This window comes from Rhipicephalus sanguineus, chromosome 4 (genome assembly GCF_013339695.2).
Source record: "Rhipicephalus sanguineus isolate Rsan-2018 chromosome 4, BIME_Rsan_1.4, whole genome shotgun sequence".
Classification (NCBI taxonomy): Eukaryota; Metazoa; Arthropoda; class Arachnida; order Ixodida; family Ixodidae; genus Rhipicephalus; species Rhipicephalus sanguineus.
This window is the reverse complement of record NC_051179.1, coordinates 177,230,666-177,255,075: the sequence shown is the minus strand read 5'-3', so window position 1 is coordinate 177,255,075 and position 24,410 is coordinate 177,230,666. Positions and strand designations below refer to the sequence as shown.

Below are 24,410 nucleotides of genomic sequence, written 5' to 3'. Positions count from 1 at the left end.
ACTTCGCGGCAATTGTGCCAGCTGCCGAACTTTAAAGAATTAGTAATATTTTATTTCGTGAGCGGATATTCTAGAATTTTCAATAAATAACTATAAGCAGGCACTCCCCTATAATAACGTATACGGCACTTCTTCGTAATTTCCCCACTGTGTAAATAGTTCGTGTGTGTAAATAGCGTTGTCGGTGATGAACGCTGAAGACTCACTGCAGAAGCTGATTGTTCAACACCCTCCAGACAGAGGGTAAGTTGAAGGGAAAGGTGCAAGTTTAGGTGTAAACCGATTTACACGACTTGACATTGAGTGTCAGTAAGTTTTTCTGTGAGCGTAAGTTATTGAGAGCCAGGAAGAATGAAGAGAGAACTGCCGGCGTGTTTTCTTTCCATCACGCGTTCTCTACGTGACAGTGTGTCTGTGTACATACATTCATGTATGTGAGATAGCGTGCTTTTGTGTGTGCTTGTATTTGGATGTGCTATGCAGTACATTTTTTTTGTGCGTGCGTACGCGTCTGAACAAGGCTTCTGCATGTATTGGAAGCAACTGTGATGTCAAAGCGGAAAGTGACGTAATAACGTCACATTTTTTCACTGATGTTAGACGAGGTAGACGGTTGGCACCGCATTTAAGTAAAGAAGCTTGAACAGCAGTATCGTGGACATTTATTGCACTTTCATGACAGTTTACAGTTTTGAGAATGTATATCACAGAGAGGAACAATCACTATACGACGTATCTGAAGTGAGCATAATTACAAAGCACTCCGTGTAATGCCTTAGCTAACAAATAATAAATGCAAAGGCACACGCAACAACGAAAACGCGAGTTCCATGAAGCACATGACCAAAAGCATTCCTAAACGTACGATTGACAATATAGTGAGTATATGTAGCAACAATGATTGTAAAACGCGATCAGTAGGACGATAATATTGCAACAGCTAGCCTGCGCAATGCAAGCAAGTTGGTGAAGGAAAAAAAGTGCGACCGTGACAGAGATGTAAGGTGAGAAACAAGCTGGCAATAATGGAGTTATAACAAGCGTGACATATAATGACAAGTAAAGAACACCACGCAGACGCCACAATAGAACCTGTGAGAGGACACGATAAAATCAAGAGAGATGAGTGGTAATCATTATTGCTGCAGGTACCTCAGCGTTTCACCATGCTGTCCAAATGGTCGTGAGCTGAGACATGAAAGTTCTCTCAAGAAAAGGACTAAATACTAACTCTTGTGCGGTGGTTGTCGAACACGCTGTCTTATGAATGTTGAGCTTGGGTGAAGACTAACTGGCTGACTCCGTCAACTATAATGAATTTAATCCAACTACTGCGTTAGTAGCCCTCGTTAAGGCTAAAAATTTTACATTTAATGTGACGAGCACAGTTTACGAAGTGGCGGCACGCTGTAAGGAACCACAGCTCACGAGACGCATCGCACACGCAGAGCCCGAAACTGAGTACTTGCGCTCAACAGCTAGTTGAGTGCGCGCCAGGCCCGTAGCCAGGAGGGTGAAGGGGCCCAGGGGGCCCGGCCATCCCCGCCCCCCACCCCCCCGAAATTTTGATGACACATGGTGTTTTATCGAAAATAAATCATGAAAATAGGCGTTTTTTCTCAAATAGTCAAGGCTTTCAGGAAGTGCCCCCCCCCCCGAAAAAAATTCCTGGCTACGGGTCTGGTGCGCGCCTACCCACTTCGTTGGCGCAGCAGGAGAGGGCGGGTTGGGGGGTGGGGGGGTGGGGGTTCACCTCTTCCACGAAATTTTTCAATTTTGCACGTGCATATGTACGCGCACACATACAAACACGCGCACGAACATACAAAAATGTTGGTTGAACAACACCACTCTGCATGTCTTACCTCTCTCACCACTCTGCATGTCTTTCTGCTTCAGCTAGCGCTTAGAGTAATCTTTGAAGGTGCCCGTTTGCAATATAGCTGCGCTTCCTTAACTACATCATAGGAATCAGCGCGGGCACACGACACCAGACAGGACTTTGCACTGCGCACGTATGTCTCACTAGTCCCGTGTGCCCGCGCTGTTTCCTATGATGAAGCCATGCCAACAAGTTGAAGTTGATACCCTTTCAAAGTTCAATTCTTTAACGACGTTGTTTGCCACTGAGGGCAGCTGCTGCTATGATGTCACTAATGAGCTCAATACAAACAACTGAAATGAATTCAGGAAATGCTAAATATTTGTAGCTTTGTGATCAAGGTATAGTTGAAAATTTCAATAAGTTGAGTGTTGAAGCCAACTACAAGATGCGGAAGTCTTTTGACTGGCACAATTTCTAAGCTATTTCTTGCAAGAGGGCGTTATATTATGGTTCGGTTCTTAAGCTTAAGATTGCTATCGGATTGCATAAGGTCATTTTCTTAGGGAAAAATAAACTCTATGAAACACCTGTGCAACTCCGAAAGCGCGACAAGTTCAGTTATGTAATGAACTATGTGTTAATAATCATATTCAGTTGATCACAAACATTGAAGATTCTTGAATAATTTTGTATGCCATTTAGTGCCAATTACGCCAGTTAGTAAAGCATATGAACTTGTTGTTTTTTTTTTTTAGCAGTCTATGAAAGCATCACGAAAACATTTTATTGAAACACATGGTATTGCTACGAGCGTACGAAGAGTTTTGATATTTAGTACGCAGTACTGCAGTCCTTTCTTCTTTCTCTCTTCGCTTACCGCTGTTTTTTTTTAAGTAATTATTTTGGGTAGCACGGGACACAACGTTCCTTCAAATAGAAGAAGTGATGCGAAAGCTTCTGGTGAAAATTGTAAGCGCGAGTGAAATGGCGAAGACGTGCATAAAGCTATTCGCCTTGTTGAACGAATGACACGTTACAAAGCGTTTATTTCTTGGGCTTGGGGTATTAAGCAGTTTGGGAAACTACTTTGCCTAATTCTTTAGGGTACAGAGCCGTTTGCCAACACGCTTGCAGCTGTTCTACAGGTGGCTATAAGGTAATTCACCGCATATGTATTGTGTCAGACGGTGCGAGTGCGTGCGTGTCAAAGGGCGACGTAGTTGGTGTTTGACTACGAATGCGCGCCGCCACTGGGTTTTGCGAGTGCATTCACCGGTGATTTCGTAGTTGCGGTAAACCTTCATGGAACACCGACGAAGAGAACAGATGGGGGATAAAAAATACCCTACCGATTTTCAATAGCATTTTTTTCAAAAGAGGGGACGTGAATACAAAAGGTGCCTTAATCTTATACTTCATTCACGACCGCACTCGCCTCAACGGTTGACTAGTGCGGGCAGTGCGATAACCACTGCATCACCACTGTGAAACATGCTTTCACCAGCGGCCCATGCCAGGACAGCATAACTCCTTGCTTTATTTATGGGGCACAGCTATCACTCTCTTTTCTGTAGCTGCTTTATCGCGAAGAAGTGATGTGCTAACGTGAGGAGCGTTGAGCTCCTCACGTTACAAAGAAGTTCGGAATTACAAAGAAGCTCGGAATTCTCGTACCGCTGAGTGCTGAGAGCGCTCTGGCGGTCTGTCGTAGAACACATATCATGGAAAGTGTGAAGAGTTTGTAATGCCTTAAAATATGATGAAACTGTCAATTAAGGCTGGAGGATTACTTTTTCATAATTTAATCTGCAAATGAAAGAAAGGTTACCTTTCTAATTCATTGAAAGTGATTGTAGATGTTGGGGCACGCCATAGCCTTTTTGACTCAAGAATAAGTGTGCTACGCGTCCTTTTGAAAGCGTGAAAGCCAGTTGCTCATGTGCTTACTGTGCTTACTTGTTCAGTTTTGTGCACTCACAATGAATAAAAGATGACGCTAAGGCATTTTCGATAATGTGACATGTCCAACTCTACTATTTACATTGAACGGCATCGGCAGCGTTGAAATTGTGTACAAGATGGGAATGTGGTGACTGCTAACACGTCAGTCTGCTGCTGCGATCCAGGGAAGAGCCAACGATTCCTGATAAATGAAGTCTCATCGATGAGCCAATGCATGCGGGCGCTGTAGGGTTGCAAGCATCACCATCGCGCACAGCCACAACCAGACAGGAGACGCTGTGGGCGAGGCTGCGGCCGAAGCGAATACCCTGCCTTCGCCGACTGGGGCCTCCTGGAGACTTGACGCCACCACTCTGCTTCCTGACTGAATGGTGTTTCTGGCGTCCTCCAGTATCATGTCGGCGGCTTTCTCTGCGATCATCACGACAGGCGCGTTCAGGTGGCCTGACAGCATGTCCGGTATGACGGAGGCATCCACTACGCGAAGCCCGGTCACCCCTCCACGCACTCTGCAAGGAGACCAAGGAACGGGGAAAAAAGAAGCGTCACAACACAAAGGGTGACCAGCATCAAAAAATTGAAGGAGTAGTGCATAGGGCCAGATTACTGTAGTCCTGCAGACCATAGTAACTTAACTGATAAATAATCCGGATTGCATTTCGCGCACAAAACACGAACACGAAGGGAAGAACCACGAGACGAGCGCAGACTAACAACTGAAGGTTTATTGTCAGAAAGCACACATATAAAGAAAATGAAAAAGGCAAAAAAGTTCGGCAGATCCCACGTAGCGTGGGAATCGATGTTATGCGAAGCATGCGCAAGAAGGTGACTGTGTCGCAAATTTTCACATTGAGTGAAACGTTACGGAATGACGCTAGAGAAATGTGCAAATGGTATACGCACACACATATTTTGAAGAGTCGCACATGTGTTATACAACGAGTTGCTTACAGTTGCTTAACGATGCCAACAGCAACATAGGTGTTACCAACACCAAACGCAGTGGGCTGATATGTAGTGCTTATATTCTTGAATACTGGATAGCGCGAATTCAAATAGGACAATGAGGGAACACAGATGCACAGGACAGGCGTTACTCGCAACTAGGCTTTATTCAGAAAAGATTCCCTAGATATATACACAGCCGAGTGGCACGCGCAGGCGCACTGCACGTACGTTACAGTCACAGTTGCAGTTGTTAGAGTTGCGTTACAGTTGTTATGCCTATACGTATCCGGTATCATGGAGAACGCGCGCACGTTTCATGAACCCGTGCGCATGTATGGAAGGCATTCTTGGCAGTTCTTGAATAAGGTCATCAAAACCGTGATCAGTGAGCACCAGCCGCTGGGCAGGACTCGTTATCGGATCCGTTCGTGATCGCGGCTACGAATGGTCTAAGTGTAGTGAAGTGCGAGGTATAGTGGAGCTGGTGGAAACCGAGGATGGATTTTGCGACGAAATGATCTATGATGCCTCCTATCCTGGACGTGGTAGCGAGGTGTTGTGATGCCCTGTCGACACCCAAGCCGTCTTTCATGCCGTCTAAGAACCAGGCGTTGTTGGGCTTTGATAAATCAATGCTGAAGTCACCGGTAATAATGAGGGACATGGCCCTCTCGGCAGAGTTATTGTAGGATGCCTTGACCCCGGTTTTTGCGTAATCCACGGGGACCACATGGACGAGTTGATGGTAGCCCAGCGTCTTCCAGGGGTGCTCTGTCTTCAGCTCCCTAACTTTCCTTGCGTCGGCAGCTGTGGTGTAGTGGTTACGGTGCTCGGCTGCTGACCCGAAGGCCGCGGGTTCGATCCCAGCCGCGGTGGTCGAATTTAGATGGAGGCGAAATGCTAGAGCACCGAGTACTGCGCGATGTCATTGTACGTTAAAGAATACCAGATGGTCCTCATTTCCGGAGCCCTTCACTACGGCGTCTCTCATAATCATATCGTGGTTTTGGGACTTAAATCCCCAACAATTTCTATTACTATCACTTTTATTCCGTGTAAATGTGTATGTTCACGGTTACTGCGTTGATTGAGACTGTAGTCACCTGTGGCACATACCCGCATAACATGAACTCTGGTATGCGGGTATGTGCCACACGTGACTGAGAGAGAGTTTCATGACGTACACGACAGGTATTTTGCGTTATTCATGTCATCACCAGTGAATCGTGATCGTCATACACTCATCCTGTGCTATGCAAATTTTGGTATATTACAACCTATGGAGACGACCTGGAGAGCGCCCAGACGTAGGCGGCTAGATAGATAGATAGATAGATACGTAGATAGAAACGCCCAAAGTGCCTGAGGTTCGCAAAGAAATGCTTCGCATTTAAAAACGCGTGGTTATGAATACAGGTTTGCGGTTAGATAGTCAATCTGGAGTTTATGCAAGTTCACCGATGGCCTTGCCACACATACGTCAGCTGACTTGTGAATGTAAAAGGCCTCAATAATATCTCGCGCGGTGTTATCATTGAGGCTCGACCACACTTTTGTTCTTCTGCATCTGTTACAATGTTGCTCCAAGGTGCCTCCTGCATTGTTATTTAATCACCAATGGCATGTAACCTATGGCATGTAAAGAACAATGCAGGAGGCACTTTGGCACAACACTGTAACAGATGCAGAGGAAAAGATGAGGACGGAAGAAACACATCCTGCAAACCAATTCTTGAAAGGACCAAGTTCTTGTTTAAATTGAGAGACCAGACCGAAAGGGAGATTGTCGAAGCCTATCCTATCATGAAAACTGGGGACAAGTGTATTGACATGCCGTCTCTTTCGTAATAGCCCGAAGAAGTTGCTTTCCTGGAGTGCCCTGTAAAAGTATTTTTTCGCGTTTTTTATGCCTTTTGTTGCGCTGTTTGTTTGTCGGTTTTATGCAAAACAGCGGGCGACCACCAGTTTTCCACGAGGGGTCTTACTGTTTTACGTTGTCACTTTTAATTCCGTCGTCTTCACCTTTACTTCTGTTAATTGTTGATTTTCATTGTGCCATATTTTTAGTTTTCATGAGGTTTTATTGCATATTCATTTTAATGAGCGATCAATCTTTTGTTTACATCAAGCCATGCTACATCCTCATTCTTTCACCTTTGTTCAGGTTATATGTCAAGTGACAGCTGGCTTTTTGGGTCCCTTCACATGCGCAAAGCTCAGAGAGATTGGTCCCACGTTTTGTGGTGCTCGTTCGGCAGCGATCTTGGGCTGCCCTCTCATCCAGCAATGTTCGTATTTTGTCGGCACATGCGAGAATCATGGATTAGTCACGTGTACGGGTTCCTGGTTGAAATATCTGTTCCTTGCAGACCAGAAATTAAACAGTTGGCAGTTCTGCACTCGTGTTGTTCTCTGTGTTTTTTTTTCTTGTGTCCTGTTCATTTCGCGCAGTTCAAGAACGTCTAACAGTTATATCACTCGACTGCGTGCTTATTCAGAGTCATCTTTATTACTGTATGTCTACATGGAGAAAAATTTACTCCACTCATCTGAATACATAACAGCACATTAAAAATAAGGTAATACGCATAATAACTTTTAACAACCCTAGAATAAATTTTCCCTGTTGCTTTTTGTTTACAAGATGCTACTATTTCATAAATTAAACAAATGTGCTCTGTAAGCACTCTATTTGTCAAGTTCATCAATTGAAAGGTCCCACAGAGCCTTAGTACTCCAAGTCAGTTCCACCTGTCCCTTATACAAGATGCGCTTCACGAAATAATTTTCACGTGATAGCGTTTCAGACCCGCGTCGCAAAATATGCGGTGTCGGTGTTGGCGGCGTTGGTTGTCAGCATAAAATCGGCGTTGTCCGTGGGCGAAAAATCGCGATGGATGCACAGAAGAGAAATCAAGGTTCAAGAGGCAATCGAACCCAGGTATTCTGCGTCGCAATCAAGTATTCTACCACAAAGTCACGCCAGCGCTTGAAACTGCTTCGGAAAAAGAGCCTAAACAATTGTTATGTTGGGCAAGGAGTAACGCTAACAGATTTCATATTGCGTGGCAGAAGCGCAGGATCGCCACATCGCCTGAATTGCTTAACGAGTGGGTGGTTGAAACCAACTAAACCACTGACCACAGCATCAACAAAGCATCAACAACGCATCAACAAAGTGAAGCTACGTAGGTGCGCTATAGCCTTAGGCGTAATGGGTACTTCTCAACTGTAATTGTAGCGGGAGCCCTAGAAGAGTTTACAACGGCCAATGTCACGCACACATATTTTTCTTATTTCACAGCGCGGTTGAGCAGGTCTGCCTACATTGCGCCGATTTGGTTACTTGTTTAAGCCGGTGGCGACAGAAAAAAAGAAACGTCTTGGCTACTTGGCTATTTAGCTACGTTCTTGTTCTCTCGATTTGAACCAAAATTTCAGTATCTGGAGATGTGGCAGCCGCTGGCGTTCGAGTATTCCATGTGAAAACATGGAGTCAAAGACGCGTTTCAACCTCCCAGAATTGAACTGGGCATACGCATTACACCAAAGAAAAGGCTTTTGGATACGTGTCTTAGACTCAGGGAAAACTTGCATGGGGTCTCATTTTTCACACAATCTATTGCTCAACGCAACTTTAAACCGCAATTGAAAGTGGATAGGACAATTTGGAGCCTACGCATCCAGAGAACTCTGAACTCATCGACATTATAAATCGGATATCCGACGAAGTGTTTGTGTCAATCTTTAGGGTAAGGAGCGGACTGCGACTACGTAATATTAAATGCTCGGCCTTCGTCCTCACGCAAGAAGTGACTGCAAAGGGGACTAAAATTTATACTTCAATTCCAGCAGCTGTGGTTTACAGCACACTTATGCCGTACTGATTGTTACTGTCCTCATAAGGCTGTTACTTCTGGTTGTTTTATGAAAAGCCGTGCACGACAAGTGAAGAGAGTGTCATTGTTCAAAGAACGCGAGAAACTTCGTCAACCTGCACGAAATCAGTGCTAAAGTCAATAATTTACACGTCAATTTCAGCTATTGTGATTTTGAAGTGATCACACTGCACTTTACATTTTGGCCCAAAAGCGGGGTTGTGAGTTCGAGCCTCGCCTGGGGAACAGTTTTTTTTTTTTTTCATCGCCAATTGGTTAAGTCTGCCTATGTTAGCTGAGTGGATGCACCATACCTGAGTCGAGGGTCGACGACGGCGAGGGGGTCGCTGCCCATGCGGCAAGTGCCGGCCGGGTGCGCTGCAGTCGATGCGAAAGACAGGGCCAGGCAGCGCCAGTACTCGTCGCTGAACTGCACGTGCTGTTCGCAGCCTGGGAAGGGGACCGTCCAGAACTTGCCGCCGTGAGCACGGAACGCCTCCGAATCGGCGATCTGTTTGCATACTTTCAGCCCTGCATCAGAAGGGCGAGATATCCAAATTGTGCGTGAGCTCTAGTACCACCCACGCCAGAATCTAAGGTTGCCAACAATGCACCCTGCCCAAGTGTTAGGGACGATAGTAAAAAAAAATCACTTTCTTTGCAATGAAGATTAGAACGTGGAAATGGAGACAGTATTGGGTGCGCACTTTTCCTATGATGGCGGTTCAATGAAACGAAAGTCGCGTTCCTGAGAAAAAAGTTTCGCAAAGCGCGAATTAAGGTACATTGTAGAAATGCACCATACAGCGTTTCATTCGGGAAAGTGCTTTACCTTGCTACTTTCCCCCTAAACTACAGGCCTTCTTATTTCTGCGCTAGATACACCACGAAAAAAGAGTACCTGAAATGCGGGACTGGGAGCTTGGTTTTTCACGAGTGCGAAACGCGGTTCCGAACTTGACCCTACAGCCATTTGCATTGTTAAATCATCGGTTGCTCTTGGAGCGGTTGTTTCGCCACCAGAATGGTAAAGAAAAGGTTCACTACGAATTCGCGGCCTCCAGTAGACGGAGACATGGCATTTTGTGCGCCAGTTTTAAGCCCTTGTTCTCGCCAAGCCTGTGTGCAATGCAAAATTGCAACAGCGCTTAAATCTGAGCTGGTTGGTAGAGACAATGAAAGAGCGTTGAGCAGAGAATGTCGCTGGCGCCAACGTTTCCACAAGTGCACTTCTCTTCGTCAAGGCTAATTGCTGCCTTGACGTCGACTGCTCGACATTCCCTGCAGAAGGATTTTTTGTCGCTTGAAGCATCCATCTTCCCCAGAACGGCTGTCAATTGTTCGGTAGAGATAAGTGATTTAGAAATAGTTAATTCGTATAAGGTGACCCTGAGAAGAAAGGACACAGCACAGCAAATGAAGCATTGATTACGCTACAACGCCACACACCGTAAAATAAAGTAGAAGAAGCAAAGGGAAAGAGCACGTGGAAACTGCATAAAAAAAACTAATAGAGATCTCGAGCGAAACTTATTCTACAGATATTTGAACATAAACAAAGGCAGTTGGCCTATTGCCCTTTGTGTTAATTCGTTCAGCGTCACATATCGGGTGATACATAGGTAATCGTTGCTTCCTCTTGTCCTTCAAGAAGCTTGAACAGTTCTGTGGGCTTAGGCGCAATTGAATGAATAGTGCAGATGGACTACCAGTTAGAGCGGCTACACAGACCCGCTTGTTGACGGGTTGACACTGTGTTCACGACCTCTCTCTTACGTTTGTTTGTTTTTCTGTCACTTTCCGCTCCGCAGTGCAATACACCAGATATTGAGGCACCTTCCCAAGTTCAGTGCCTGTTGTGCTGTTGAGTTATGCATGATTTGCTGTGGAGAGGGCACTTCGGCCACTCCATTTCTCTACGTTGCGTAGCAGTGTAACCGAATGAATAAACTATGAATAAGATAAATAAATAAAGAACGCAACAAATACAGAAAACAACAGTAAATACTTCACTGATGAGAGCGCATGCCTGAATGTTCATAACAACTTCTGGTCAAGTTGCGTCCGCTGTAAGGAGCATAGCCCGTCACTTCACACATAACCACGAGTCATTGCTTGTACTCAACGTTTGTGTAACTCTGTGTAAACTTGAAGGTATTTTGAGGCGATGTTTCTTTTTTCCTGTGAGTGACTTACCGGTCACGGTCCACTGCTATTGCGGCAAATATTACGCTCGTTCTCGCACACAGTGCTTGTTGTGTTCTCCTTAGCCTGTTTAGTATTATGGAACGGTAGGTTGAAAGTTCGCTTTGATCCTTGTGGTTTCTGGATATGGCGCCTTCTTGCGGGGCATGAAGTCGGGTGGTATTTGGTCACATTGTTACAGTTTATGCGAAGGCAGAATGGGAACAAGAAAACAAATGCTCGTGTATTTAGGTGCAAGTCGGAGAGCCGCATGGCGTTAAGTTCGATCCGAAGGTTTTGACGTCCCGCGCAGCACATGTGTCTGTTTCGGACGCAGAAGCTAAATAAATAAATGTAATATTCCTTGTCTGTTTCTTTACAAGCACGAAAATGGGCTACTGTAGCAAACTGCCTGAAGCTAAAGCTCGTTCGAAGGATGAATTTGCCAGGAACGTTTGCAAGGCCACGTGACACTCTCAGAAAGGTCGCTCTTGCTGTATAACAGATCGCACGTAAACTAGGACACTGCCTGCGGGACTCGGCGGTTGGCGGTCCTTGGGGTAGCTGTTATTTTTTACGGCGCAGGAATCCAATTGCACATGTTTGCTGGCTTTCTCCCTGCCGATTGCCGTTATATTATTTAGGGCGTCCTTGCTTGTATCTAGAGCAACTAAGTGCGTATGCATGACGAGGACAGCTGGAATAAATCCTGGGAAGCTGTAATACGGTGTCACTTCAAGCGGACCTAAAAATTTCACGCCACATTTATTAAACTGATGTTAAATTCAACTGTGGTCACTTACGAGATCAATACAGTTTTCCTGTTTGAAACAAATACGTGAATGCGCGTTCAGTAATAAATGCACAGGAAGTACTTATAAATGTTAGAGCGAAGAGAAGGAAGATTCACAGGTAAGTTTCCAATACTCAATTTTTAGATGCTTACGGCATTATCATCTATATATGCATATTACGAAAGAGCATATAAGCTAAAACGAAATTTCATGAAAAGGTCCAAAATATGCCCCTAATTATTGTAGTTTTTGCAGCTGTTAAATTCCAAGCATTTCTTGGCGGACCAAAGGCACTTTCACCGTTTCTTTCTTTCTTTCTTTCCTTCTATCTATCTATCTATCTATCTATCTATCTATCTATCTATCTATCTATCTATCTATCTATCTATCTATCTATCTATCTATCTATCTATCTATCTATCTATCTATCTATCTATCTATCTATCTATCTATCTATCTATCTATCTATCTATCTATCTATCTATCTATCTATCTATATTTGGGCGCTCTCGTGTTCGTCTCCTTTAGTTGCTATATACCAGAATTAGCATAGGGGGGCATGAGTGTAGGTGGAACACGATTAACGGGCTATGATATGAATATCAAAAGAGTGCTAAGCCGGGCTAGTTGGTAAGCGTTCATAGTAAATTTACAGCGCGACAAAAACGAGCGACAGAAGGAGAAATACTACACAGGACAAGCGCTGACTGCCAACTATAACATTTATTGCGCATAACCCATGCTTAAATGACATCGCTACGCACGACGTGAACATGACGGGACGAAAAGGTAAAAACTTATTAAGAAAAACAAACAAACAAACAGGAACTGTTGTAACTATCATCGTATGCCCTGACAGTTACTACAGCTCCGGTTTTTTTGTTTTTTTTCGTAATAAGTTTTTACCTTGTCGTCCCCTCACGTTCACGTGGCACGTAGCGATGTTATTTAAGCATGTGTTATGCGCAATAAACGTTGTTGGCAGTCAGTGCTTGTTCTGTGTAGTATTTCTGCTTCTGTCTCTCTCTTTTTTTTCACGCTGTAAATTTACTATGAATGGCATGAATAACGTGACGTGCCTGTCGCTTAGGTTCTGAAACTTTTTCTCTCAGTCACGTCCTACCCGAATACCACGGCTCTTGGAATGCGGGTGTGCGTCACAAGTGATCCACAGTCTTCTTAACGCGATAGCGTTAAAGAGATCGTTTCGCAGAAATTCCGGTATCGGCGTCATTGTTTGTGGGCAGAAAATCGGCGTTGTCCGCGAGCAAAAATTCGAGACAGATGCAGAAAAATAAATAATAAAAAAATCTTGGTCCGAGCGCGAATCGAATCCAGGTTATCTGCGTGGCAAGCAGGTGTTCTACGACGGAGCGACGTTAGTGCTTGAAACTGCTTTCTAAAAAACCGCTATAAGAATGTCATATAGTAGGACGAGTCTCCTCAACGCATGTTATATTGCGTGGCAGAATCATAGAAAGGCACCAAGCGCCAAAACATTGCGGACGCGTAGTGGGCATTTGCAAAAAAAACAATTCTGACGTAGTGGGTACTTGGCACTTGTACTTGCAGTAAGCATTCTAGGATAGTTCGAAAGGGCCAATGTTAGGCACACAAACTATCCTTTCCTTGAGGCACGGTTGAAGGCGATGCGCATGGGGCCTGATTACGCTTTCGCGTTCTACTCTTGCAGGTGAACCTCAAGCGTCCTCCAAGCTTTTCAACCCAGGAACAGCGAGAATAGACATTGGTAATCTTAACACGATAGCGTCAAGGAGCCCGCCTATCAGAAGATCCGTTGCCAGCGTCGGTGGCGTTGTCGGTGAATGCAACATCCCGACGGACGCAAAGAACAAAAAGCCACGGTTTGAGCCGGAATGGAACCCAGGGATTCTGCGTGGCAGTCAAGTATTATACCACAGAGCCACGCCAGTCCTGCAACGTTAAATACTACAGTGCTGGCCATCCGCCTTTATAACAATGTAATAAACATTACATATGTACTCGTATGAACGATCAGTCTATAGTCACACATTTATCGATACCAGAAGAATGCGCCATCCACAGCTAGTTACGATACGCACATTTCGTTTCGATAAAGCTGGCGTTTGTGCTCTTCTAATTCGAGTGCTGACGTTACGTCAGAGCATGTTCCCCTGCAGGTGCCAGCGTAGTGGACGTGTCTGGCAAGCCCACAATATGCGCACTAATAAATATATACAAATACGTTGATCCATCTCGCAATGCTGGGCTTAAAGCAAGACAATTTGGCATGGACTACTCGCCGACTGCTTCGCATGAATTCTATTCTCTCAACACGTGGCATCTGCCGCAATTTTTTCTGATTTATTTGTTTTATTTTTCATATTGTACGCTCTTTACAAACTGCATCTTTCGTTTTGCACTAAGGTAGGTAAGTGAAAATTTTATTTTTCCCTTTGAAACGAAACGGGCAAAGGGATAGAGAGTGAGCGGGAGGTTGCTAGGCACGGTAGTCCTCGGCAACCCTCTGCCCAACCCAGGTTGGCCTTCTGGATGTCGGGTTTGGAGCTGCAACAAGGCCCCTGCCATCGCTCCTCATTTCCTAACACTTCACGGAGGGAGAGGGGAGGGGTGCTTAAGGGCATCCCACATGATGTGGTTTAGGTTTTCCTTCGTTACAGAGCCCTATTTACAGAAAGAGGATTGTACTAAAGACTTTGGTCGTAACGATTCCACAGTGCTGCTGCAGCATACTAGAACGGCTGCACAATATGTGGACCTCCTCTCTTCCGTTCTCGAAAAATATGCTCACGGATATGAGCAAGCTGTTGCAACATCCAAGAGCTTGTTTTGGAACACTGACAAGTGTTTAACAGTGATCTTGAGCGAATCTTTCTCAATTACCTTCCTTCCTGCACCGTGGAAACTTGCTTCCATTCACCATTCAGGGAACGTGCAATTATTATTGAACTATAGGCCCATCACCGTAACTGCACATTCATTTAAATTAGTGGAACACGGTTGCTTCAAAGACATTGTAGAATATTCTGAAACTAACAAAATTTTGAGTTCTTTCCAGCATGGATTTAGACAAGACCACAGCACTGTAGCATCATTGGTTCTCGACATCAGCAGCTCCTTAGACAGAGGTGACCAGATCCACGCTACTTTTGTACGCTTCGACACCAGATCCACGCTACTTTTGTACACTTCGACTTCGATAAGGCCTTTGACACTGTCTCATACACTAAACTTATGGTTAATTTTAAAGTGGTGAGGTGGGCTTGTTGGTAAATAATTCTGACAAATTTCAGCGCATATCCTCCTGGCTTTTGTCCCGTCCGAGTGTTTTGTGCGCTGCAGACAGACAGACAGACAAACAACTTTATTGTAGTCCTGAGAGGCAAGGCAGCGGCCCAACTAGGTAGGCCCCCACCCAGCCGTTGGCTAGTCTCATGTCGGAACAGAGAGGCCATGCCTCTCCGCTCGTTCACGGGCCCTCTGGACAGCCTGAAGCTGGACGTCTTGTCTGGGGTCATTGCCGTCGTCCAGTCTTCTTTTTTTATCAGGATTATGCAAAGTTGTTCGCTATACTTGAAAATGCATCTTTGCTTGGTTGGATGCCAAGCTTAGGCGTAGTGCAGGTGCTACTACAGCACTGTCCACATCTCTCGACGGCCCAGAAGGCAGTGAAAGCACTCTTGTGTTTTTTGAGAACGACGGGCTTGTGCGAACGCCTCTGACTTGTGGTGCAATCCCGCACGCTGCAATGAATTCACTGCATCTCTTTTCTCTCTCTCTTCCCTCCTCTCAATTTCTCGTCTTTCTATCCCCCTTCCCCGATACCCCAGTGTAGGGTAGCCAACCGGAAGTGTTTCTGGTTATCCTCCCTGCCTTCTCTTTTTTCTGTTTCCTTCCTTCCTTCCTTGCAAATGATTGCGTTTTATATAATTTCATTAAACAACCAACTGACCATGATGTGCTTAACATTCTTTCGCTGACTTCTGTAACTGGTCCAAAGTATGAGAAATCAATATCACGTTTTCCAAGACCGTTGCCGTGTCATTTACACAACGTTTGCGCCCTTTCCTCTGTACCTGTGTCTTTAATAGTACTACTTCAATTAAACTGTCCGTATTTAAATATTAGGTATCCTGCTCACACGTGATGTCTCATGGTCAAGCCTGTAAAAATGCCCTTAAAAGACCTGGTTACCTACGTCACACGCGTGCGTCTTGCTCCTCAAGAAACCAAACTTCTAACATATGAGACCCTCATTCGTCCCATCCTCGAATATGCTTGCGTTGTGTGGAGTGCCTACAGACACTGCGTAATGAAAAAATCTGCCGCACTACTCAATTTGCGCAAAGACGTCGATTCACCAAAGCGAGACATCCGGCATAGGCTGCTACTCGCTCATTGCATGGCATGAAATTGATTCCCGGAATGCATGCGATCTGCCGGAATTCTTGCAGAACTATTTTGTTTCCTGCAAAATAGTTTGCTGCCGAAACTATTTTGATTTGGCCAGAGGGGAGTCTCGAGGCTCAAACTCTGGTTAGTCTAAAAAAATTGAGGGACGCTTAAGCTTCTCCTTTAAGAGTTGAACGCGATAGCAATATCCTGCCCCTAGTGCGCACTTCGAACACTACGAGTGTTTAACGGAATGCGCGCAATAAAGTGTGTGCCTTATGTAATGGGTAGCATGCTTTAAACCAGGAGTAATTATGCGCGAGAACCTTTTTCGAAGCTGCGATGCACCCACTACATGGCCTTAAGGGAATACGCGCAGTAATGTGTGTGCCTTTTGTAATGGTGGGCTGTCTTTAAACCACCAAGTCGTTATGATATTGATGTGGTGTGACGCCCGATGGCAATGTACGCTTGTACCACGCAATATTACTGCCATATTTCGTCTTCTGTGACACCTGTATACAGGACGCGTATTTTTGGGAAGCATCAAAGTTACTTTCAGTGCAGCTCCAAGCAGACGCGTGGCTGCATGGCAGAACACCTGCTTGCCACGCAGACGACCTGGGTTCGATTCTCACTCGGACCCAACATTTTTATTGTTTATTTTATTTGCAGCTTTTTCGATTTTTCGGTCACGGACAAGATGATTTTTCGCTCACAACCAACGGTGCCGACGCCGACGGCGGTATTTCTGCGATACGAGCTCTTTAACGCTATCGCGTTAACATACGCTCTGTATAGGCGGCAACTGCACACTCGACGCTGAGGTGAACAGCAGCGATACCACAAGTGTGTGCCTAGTGCTCATGCTTAATGATAGGTGCTGATCGGATGTGCTAAGTCAGGTATCAACATACGCAGACCTTATTTAGAGTTAACAGTGAAACTGAAATTTTCTTTCAAGGTATTTTTACCTCCATCTACCTGAGTTAACTGAGACGTTTGCCGACTACTATAATGTCGATGACACACACGATATACAGTGAAACCTCGGTGATACGAATCTCACGGGACCACCAAAAATATTCGTATCCTCCGAAATTCGTATCACCAGAAGGCATGGAAAAATAGCATGCGACAAAAGAAAGCTGGCGTACATTTTCATTTATTCTTTTACAGGGCCGCAGCAACGTCAGGAAGAAGCCTGAATGATTGTCAGTTAAGTTTTTATATGTCGGATATCATACCAGCACTCGTAAATGCACAGCCTGTACGCGCGTATTAATGAACCAGGCGCGTTGTGACCCGAGACAGATAGCCCCTTCCAAATTTTAGTATGCTTTTTTTCTTGACACCGGAGTACTGCAGCGGAAGTAACGAAAGAAGTGCTTCCACGCGACGGATCAAGGCCACAAAATTACAGAACCACGGTCCTGTGTTATGATTTTGTTATCGCGGAGGCGTTGGGGATGTTTTTTGGGAGATTACGGCCGTGCCCGCACAAGTGCGACCTCAACGGTCGCGCATATTGACGTTGTGAGGCCTGACTCCTTCGCCAAGACCGTCCTCGCCTTCTTTCGGTCCTCGTACACCTTTCTCAGGCTGTATGATGCAAGAGGCAGGCATAGTAAACGCAGTACAACGACAGCAGTCCGCGTCAACGCGTTAGACAAAAAAAGCACGGTGCTAATGTCATCTGTGATCTAAACGCGAAGGCACACGGAGGCATGTCAGAGCCTCAAAGATTCGTGCACACAATCTAGAAGGTCGTGACACGTCTCTGAAAGTTTATTCTGACCGTAAAAAAAAAGTGTTTTGCTTACACTGCGATTCTGACGATTTGGAGGTGCGACGCGCATGCCCACGCTTGCGTTCGCGCGCTCGCTCGTGCTTCGCGCGTCTTCCACAACAGCGCGGACAGCACCTCACCTGGGCGGTAGCGTACGTTCGTATCAAACGTCGCTGGGTGAAAATCGGTTCGCAACAACCGTACTCTATTGCACTGCAGGCCAATGGGCCTTGGCCGGGACCAACGAAAAATTCGTATCACCCCGAAATTCGTATGAGCTGTGATCGTATCACCGAGGTTTCACTGTATCTCATTATTACTGTATACGGTTGATTTTGTGTCAGCGTTCGGCGTGCAGTGCTTTTGTTCTTTTGTCTACACATCGTGGAGTGACAGCTTGCGAGACGGACAGTTCAGCTATGCGATGAGTGGAAAAAACTGCCATGAATGACCCACCCTCCACGATGACGTCCACGTCATCCGGATGGCTGTAGTAGCGCGGGTCAATGACAGGATCGTCCAAGGGGTCGGCAGACCGCAGCTTGACGAAACCCCGCGACTTGGGCCGCATCACCATCGGGATCATCTGGAATGATGGCTCACCACGGAACGGCTTGTAGTACTGGTCGTACACCTGCATGACCCCGCGGATTAAAGCTGACAAACCATTGCACACCTTGACCAAACTCCTTAGCCCTCGTCTCTTGACTGGAATAAGTTTTTACAGCGAACCTGTACCCTGTGCCGCGGTCGTCGTCGTCGTCGTACGCGTCACGCAGGTCGCGTGACCACAGGGGAAGTGAATGAAGAATATATAAGCCGAAGCGATGATGATCATGCTCGATCACACACACTGTCGCGCTTACCAGATCGCTGTCCGGCGCTTTTCACGGCGTGGCTGAATTTTTTTAATTGTGAGGTAGCTTGAATTCTTCCGAGTCTCTATTGAAGCTTGCGAAGAGCGCGGAAATTACACAATCGAGACATATGGGAACACGCTTTCCAGCACGGAAGAAAAGGAAACAGTGCATTCTACATGCGAAAGACAGCACAGTTCTTATTTACAAGTTGCAATCTAAAAAAAAGAAGGACGAAACTAGAGCCATATTACAAAATAGAAAGCAAAACTTATGTTAACTTAGCAACAAGAATACGGGTCGCGTCTATCACACACAAATACTTAAATGTGGGTGAAACCGATATGATTTATTCAGTTCACGCCAGATCGCTTGCGTGGTGCTTGTTATATCTTCACGAAATAACGCAGCTGCATGCGTGTCATGTGATCATATACCTCCTGCTTGAGCCCCTGTCCGGTCAGGTAGGTCTCCACGAAGGCCGAGCTAGGCGGTACGCCGATGAGCATGATCTCCACGTCCGGATAGTCGTCGCTGGCATTTGCGTACTTCGTCTTGACGAAAGCTATGGCCTCTGCTCCGGCCGGTAGAGTCCAAGCACCTGGACAGCACAGCAGTCTAATAAGCACCAAAGAGCAGATTTTTCGAAATCAGGTATTTCTGCCCTCACCGCCTTCAATATTCTAAATAACCACACTGTAATCGCGAACGCATAGGTGTTTAGCACGCATAATCACGAGTGGCTTCTGTCCACAGGTATGACACGTTTAAGTTTACGCTTTCTAAATACTTTGAAAACATGGAGTTTTCAATAAGCGAGTTTCTAAAGAGTGTTCTTATCGTAAAGAAATCTATTTGAGGACAGGAGAGAAAATGAACAAATATGTGTGAAAAAAATATTACATAAATTTTCGACGGAAAAGGCCACATGAATAATGGAAATGCAAGCCCTCAACATTTCGTCGTGTTTAAGAGCTCCCAGTTACGAAGGTGTGCGAAGTACTTTAAATGCCAGTGATTGACAGCGCCTCTAATTTATGCGTAAAGGGATCGCAGAAAGAAAGTGCGAAACGCCTGTTATGTATATCATTTTTACATCTTTTTGCAATCCGTCAGTTCTCACCTGTGTTGTAGCGGTAGTAGTCCAACGCTGCCCTGACTCCTGACACACCTGGGTTGTATGGATCTCGCAGGTGCACACCGATACCACCGACTATCACGTGATCCTGAAGTTCGCTTCCCACTGGCAGGTCAGCAAGCACGGGAATCTGCGTGTGCACCGAAGTGCAGAAAGAACAACAGATTTTTTTCTTTTTGAGTTGATTGAAGATGATGACACTTCTGGTGCGTACAAATATGTCATCGGCAATAAAGTAACTTAGTCAGCGCTATTTCGTTTTAATTTGCAACCGTGAACCCAGAATGTAGGCTATATTTTATATTCAGCACAATTTGTGTGTCTATAAACAAGATAATATTTACTTTGAAGCTAACTGCATTTTGTTTTCATTTCCTTTGTTTTGCTAAGCCCTAGGGATTGCTTTCCCAAGGTGTTGTCGCATTGTTGTCTTTTGCATGTGTACTCCCTCCTCGCATTAAGTTTTGTCGTATGATCTTGTCACCCCGCCACGGTTGTCTAGTGGTTATGGCGCTCGACTGCTGACCCGAAGGTCGTTGGATCGAATGCCGCCCCGCGGCGGCTGCATTTTCGATGGAGGCGAAAATGTTTGAGGCCCGTGTACTTAGATTTAGGTGCACGTTGAAGAACCCCGGGTAGTCGAAATTCTCGGAGCCTTCCACTACGGCGTCTCTCAATCATATCGTGGTTTTGGTACGTTAAACCCCAACACTTATTACTATGATTTTGTCTGTTACATTGTTAGAGTCGGCTCCTAAATGGCCGGAAATCTATTGGCTTCCCTAAGAAAGAAATGAGGTGGCCACCAAGCTTAGAATCGCAGTGCCGCTAAACAAACGAAGAAGTAAAAGGGGGGGGAGGGGGGGAGGTGATCCAAGTCATGTAAAAGAATAACAAAGAGAGTAGTATGGCTTGCGTTAAGTATAATAGCTCTGCGATGCATCACAATGCACACAAACGTCACGAAATGTGTAGAAGCATGTTGCAATAAATATTTACGACGATCTCTGTTAGTCGGGAAAAAGATAATGCTGAGGTTCTTACAAAGACAGCGTGCACTCGATTCATTCATTCATTCATTCATTCATTCATTCATTCATTCATTCATTCATTCATTCATTCATTCCATTCATTCATTGTTGAGTTCTCGCGCCCTGCTTTCTAAATACTGAGATAGTGAGGGCACGTTCTTGCCTGTGGTTCATTAATAATTGCTAGCTACAGCTACTATTTAAAAGCACTGAGATCTCTGTATGGGCGAAATAACGCACAAGTTTAACAAGTCCAATAACTACATTGACGAACCAGGCCAAGGTACATATGCCAAACCGCAAAGCCTTGCAATTTTTAGTCCAACCTTGAGTTCCTTGAGATGGTCCTTGGGTCCGACGCCGGAGAGCATGAGAAGTTTGGGCGAATTGGCCACACCAGCCGACAGGATGACCTCTCGAGCGGCCAGCGCGGTCTGCTCGGCACCGTCCTTCAGGAATGTGACGCCCACAGCGCGCTTTCCCTCGAAAAGAACCTTCACACAATAAAGTTACGAACCATTGCGTTATGTTACGAACCACTGCGGTATGCCACAGTTTGAGAAGGTTTTCAGCACGGGACCATTACGGGACTTATGGTCCCGTAAGCCTCACTACTTTCGCCGTTTTTGCTTGTATCGTGTACTGTAAAAATATTTTCGTAGCTTTAGAAGGAATATGCACGTAACCCCAAGGAAATTTTTTCTGTTTGAGGAAAGCCGCAAAACTTTTCGCCACGTTACGGAAGCTGATCCTATTTGAAACATGACCAAATGTCTACACGTGATGATGCAGAGACTCCTTCGTTTGGCCCGAAACGGGCAAAAAGCAGAAAAAAAAAAAGAATATAGTAAATCTTTCTGGAAACTACGGAAAAGTGCTCCCGTTCACGGAGTGCTAAGGTCCTTTGTGTTAAACACCACCATTCATGCATGCTCTTCATTCAGATTCATCCATAGGATCTTTCACTATTTTTCTTACACTTTCAATCTCTACAGACTTTTTTTCTTCCGGCGGGACTTTGGCATATTTTACTCATGCGTGTGAAGTGCGCTGCATGCTCAGTGGTGGTTGTATTCAAGCCTTTTTAAATTTTTTCCTGGACCATTGCATCTGCTTAGTGAGTTACGTCAACGGCATTCTCTTGTGTTGCTGTTGACATTTTTCGGCTGTATGTTGCATAGTGCACACTTTTGATGTGTTGCCTCAGTTCTGGCATACTTTTAATTATTTTGCCTTGTACTGTTCTTATAGCATAAGTGTTCGACATTATATATTTTTATTCCTGTTTGCAATATCATGCGTCATTTTCAGTATAATGTTTCGTGTAAAATTATGCAGTAACCTCAGCTGCATTGGCTAATTTGCTTGTGTTGTTTTAGCTTGTAGCTTTTAGTTTTCCTACATCTCTAAGCATGTAGCTTGGAGTTGTAGTTTTTGTGTTTTCCATCATACTTAAGGAGTGAGACTGCAACCAGCATTTCCAGCCATTCTATAGCTTTTGTAACATCATTTGCAGAATGTATTTTCTTTTGTTTGTAAGCTGTGATGAAATACTTCGACATCTTGTTGCAATAAAGTACTTAAGACCTCCTTCGATTACGCACGCATTTTATTTCTCGGCACGGGCAAAACTGTTGCTGCTCTTTGTGGGCAGTATGATGTATACATAGTACGTATTTCTTGCATGGTCGCCTGTAAACCGTTATCACCTATCACCTGAAGTATAAACTTTTTCCAATTATGTATAGGCACGAAATATGCCTAATTTATTTCGTTTGTTCAGCTTCGTATCTTTTAGGGGCGAAGCTCCTTAAGGCGGCACCCGTTCGTCCCTCGTAGTCGTAGTCGTAGTGCGTAACCAGTCTTACGCTTTGACCTCCAAGGTGGTGCCGGTGGGAGATTTTTCCTGTGCGTTGTTGAACAATAAAAAGTTCGCAGCGTGCGCGTTAACTAAAAGCCGAATTCTTCTGTCTCTCATTCCCCATTAGCAGCCATTGGCATGTTCCAGTAGGAAACGTTAGTAGAAGTAGAAGTGTAAGTGTTAGCTAAAAGCCGACTTCTGTCTCTCATTCCCATTAGCAGCCATTGTTTACCTCCAAGGTAGTGCCTGGTGAGATTTCTCCTGTGCGTGATTAAACAATAAAAATTTGTTCAAAACGCCGTTGATTGATGAAATAAACCAACGAAAGACGCCAGATTGTTTTGTAAAAGCAAAACAAAGAACGCCAGATGTTTCTAAAGCAAAACGAAAAGACGCCGCTGCTTAACGAAAGACGCCAGATGTTTTCTAAAGCAATGGTTTTCTAAACAATGAAAATTCACAGCGTACATGTAAAATTAAAGTGAGCTGCAAGTCGTCATAACTCATCGAACCTTTAGTATAAACGCGTCCCATCTCACGTCGGTGATGATGTACTGGGCAGAATTCACGGAAGGTTCACGGTTTACCGATGAACCTCCGCAGCTTCGCCCACTCATCATCATTCACTCCGTGGATATGCTGTGATTTTTTTTACATTTTCTCATTATTGCAAAACACTATTTTAACAGCTGGCCCTTAGAGTGTAGATACACAAAATATGTGGTCTTCTGTTGTCAAATTATTGACACACTTTGTATTGTTACGGACGGCTTGTAGAGTACAGATACAGAAGACGGGGCCTTCTGTTGCACTATTGGCACATACGTGTCTTAACGGCTCACTCGTTAAGTACCAGCATGGTTTACGAAATCTTCTGTTTGCTAAGTACGACGGCACCTATACCTTGTTGTACGGTTTCTACAAAACCCACTGGCCGTCCAACGGAAAGGTCGTTTTTAAGTTACGAAAAAGTGTTCGGTCACAATATGCCAGCAAATTTTCTCGTAAAGCAGGGCCATTTTTTTACAGTGTGCGATCTGCCAATGTAACCTCGTGGTAGCTATCGGGATTTCCCGCGACGTATGGATTATGTTTCTCAAAGGGCGGTACACTAACCACGGAGCTTCAATCAAAGTTGAACGCTTTCGTCTTAAAAGTGGAGTCGAATACTGTAGAGCCCGGAAGTAAGTTTACGCGCTTTATGGAGGCATACCTACCACGCACACAATACCACTGAACATGCAAATGGTGCAGCAGGTTTACACCCATAAAACTGTCACTGCGATCACCGCGTGCTCACCCTTGTAGCCATGGAGAAGAGAGAGATGTGCAGATTCGGTCTTTCTCCGGCCACGGGAATCACGAACGCCTTGGACGTCGACCAGCGTTCCTTCCCGCGCATCGTGAATTGGTTCGGACAGAAACCTGCGACACAAGTGCTTCCGTCATAACTCTATGCTTGCGTCTCACACTCTGATCATCACATCTTTACCGTGCAACACTTAGACCAAATGTGGAGCGAGAACAAGACAGTTCCGTTGAATTGCAGCTTACTTGAAGTCTGTCAACATATCTTTCAGATTTATGTGCGGCTTGTACGTGATATAGCATGTTGCTGTGCATCCAGTAAGAGTTCAGATGAGAGTGAGTAGTCGGTCACGTTTTTCGCGCGTTACTGTGCTCGCTGCACTGTTCTACGGACATAGACGTTTAAGAACCAGCTTAAGGTACCGCTTTGGTCAAGC

At 45.1% G+C, this 24,410-nt stretch overlaps 1 protein-coding gene across 1 annotated transcript in view; it reads right to left on the bottom strand.

Moving 5' to 3' along the window:
• Positions 1–3,968: 3,968 nt before the first annotated feature.
• Positions 3,969–24,410, bottom strand: part of LOC119391876 (glucose dehydrogenase [FAD, quinone]) — a 90,934-nt gene continuing 70,492 nt past the window's right edge. The window contains exons 5-11 of the mRNA XM_037659528.2: positions 23,966–24,090; positions 21,131–21,298; positions 19,759–19,903; positions 19,073–19,236; positions 18,235–18,412; positions 8,931–9,147; positions 3,969–4,296 (exon numbers count right to left, since the gene is read on the bottom strand). Coding sequence (XP_037515456.1) covers positions 3,984–4,296; positions 8,931–9,147; positions 18,235–18,412; positions 19,073–19,236; positions 19,759–19,903; positions 21,131–21,298; positions 23,966–24,090 — 1,310 coding nt within the window. The 3' untranslated portion in view covers positions 3,969–3,983. The remainder of the gene's footprint in view (positions 4,297–8,930; positions 9,148–18,234; positions 18,413–19,072; positions 19,237–19,758; positions 19,904–21,130; positions 21,299–23,965; positions 24,091–24,410) is intronic.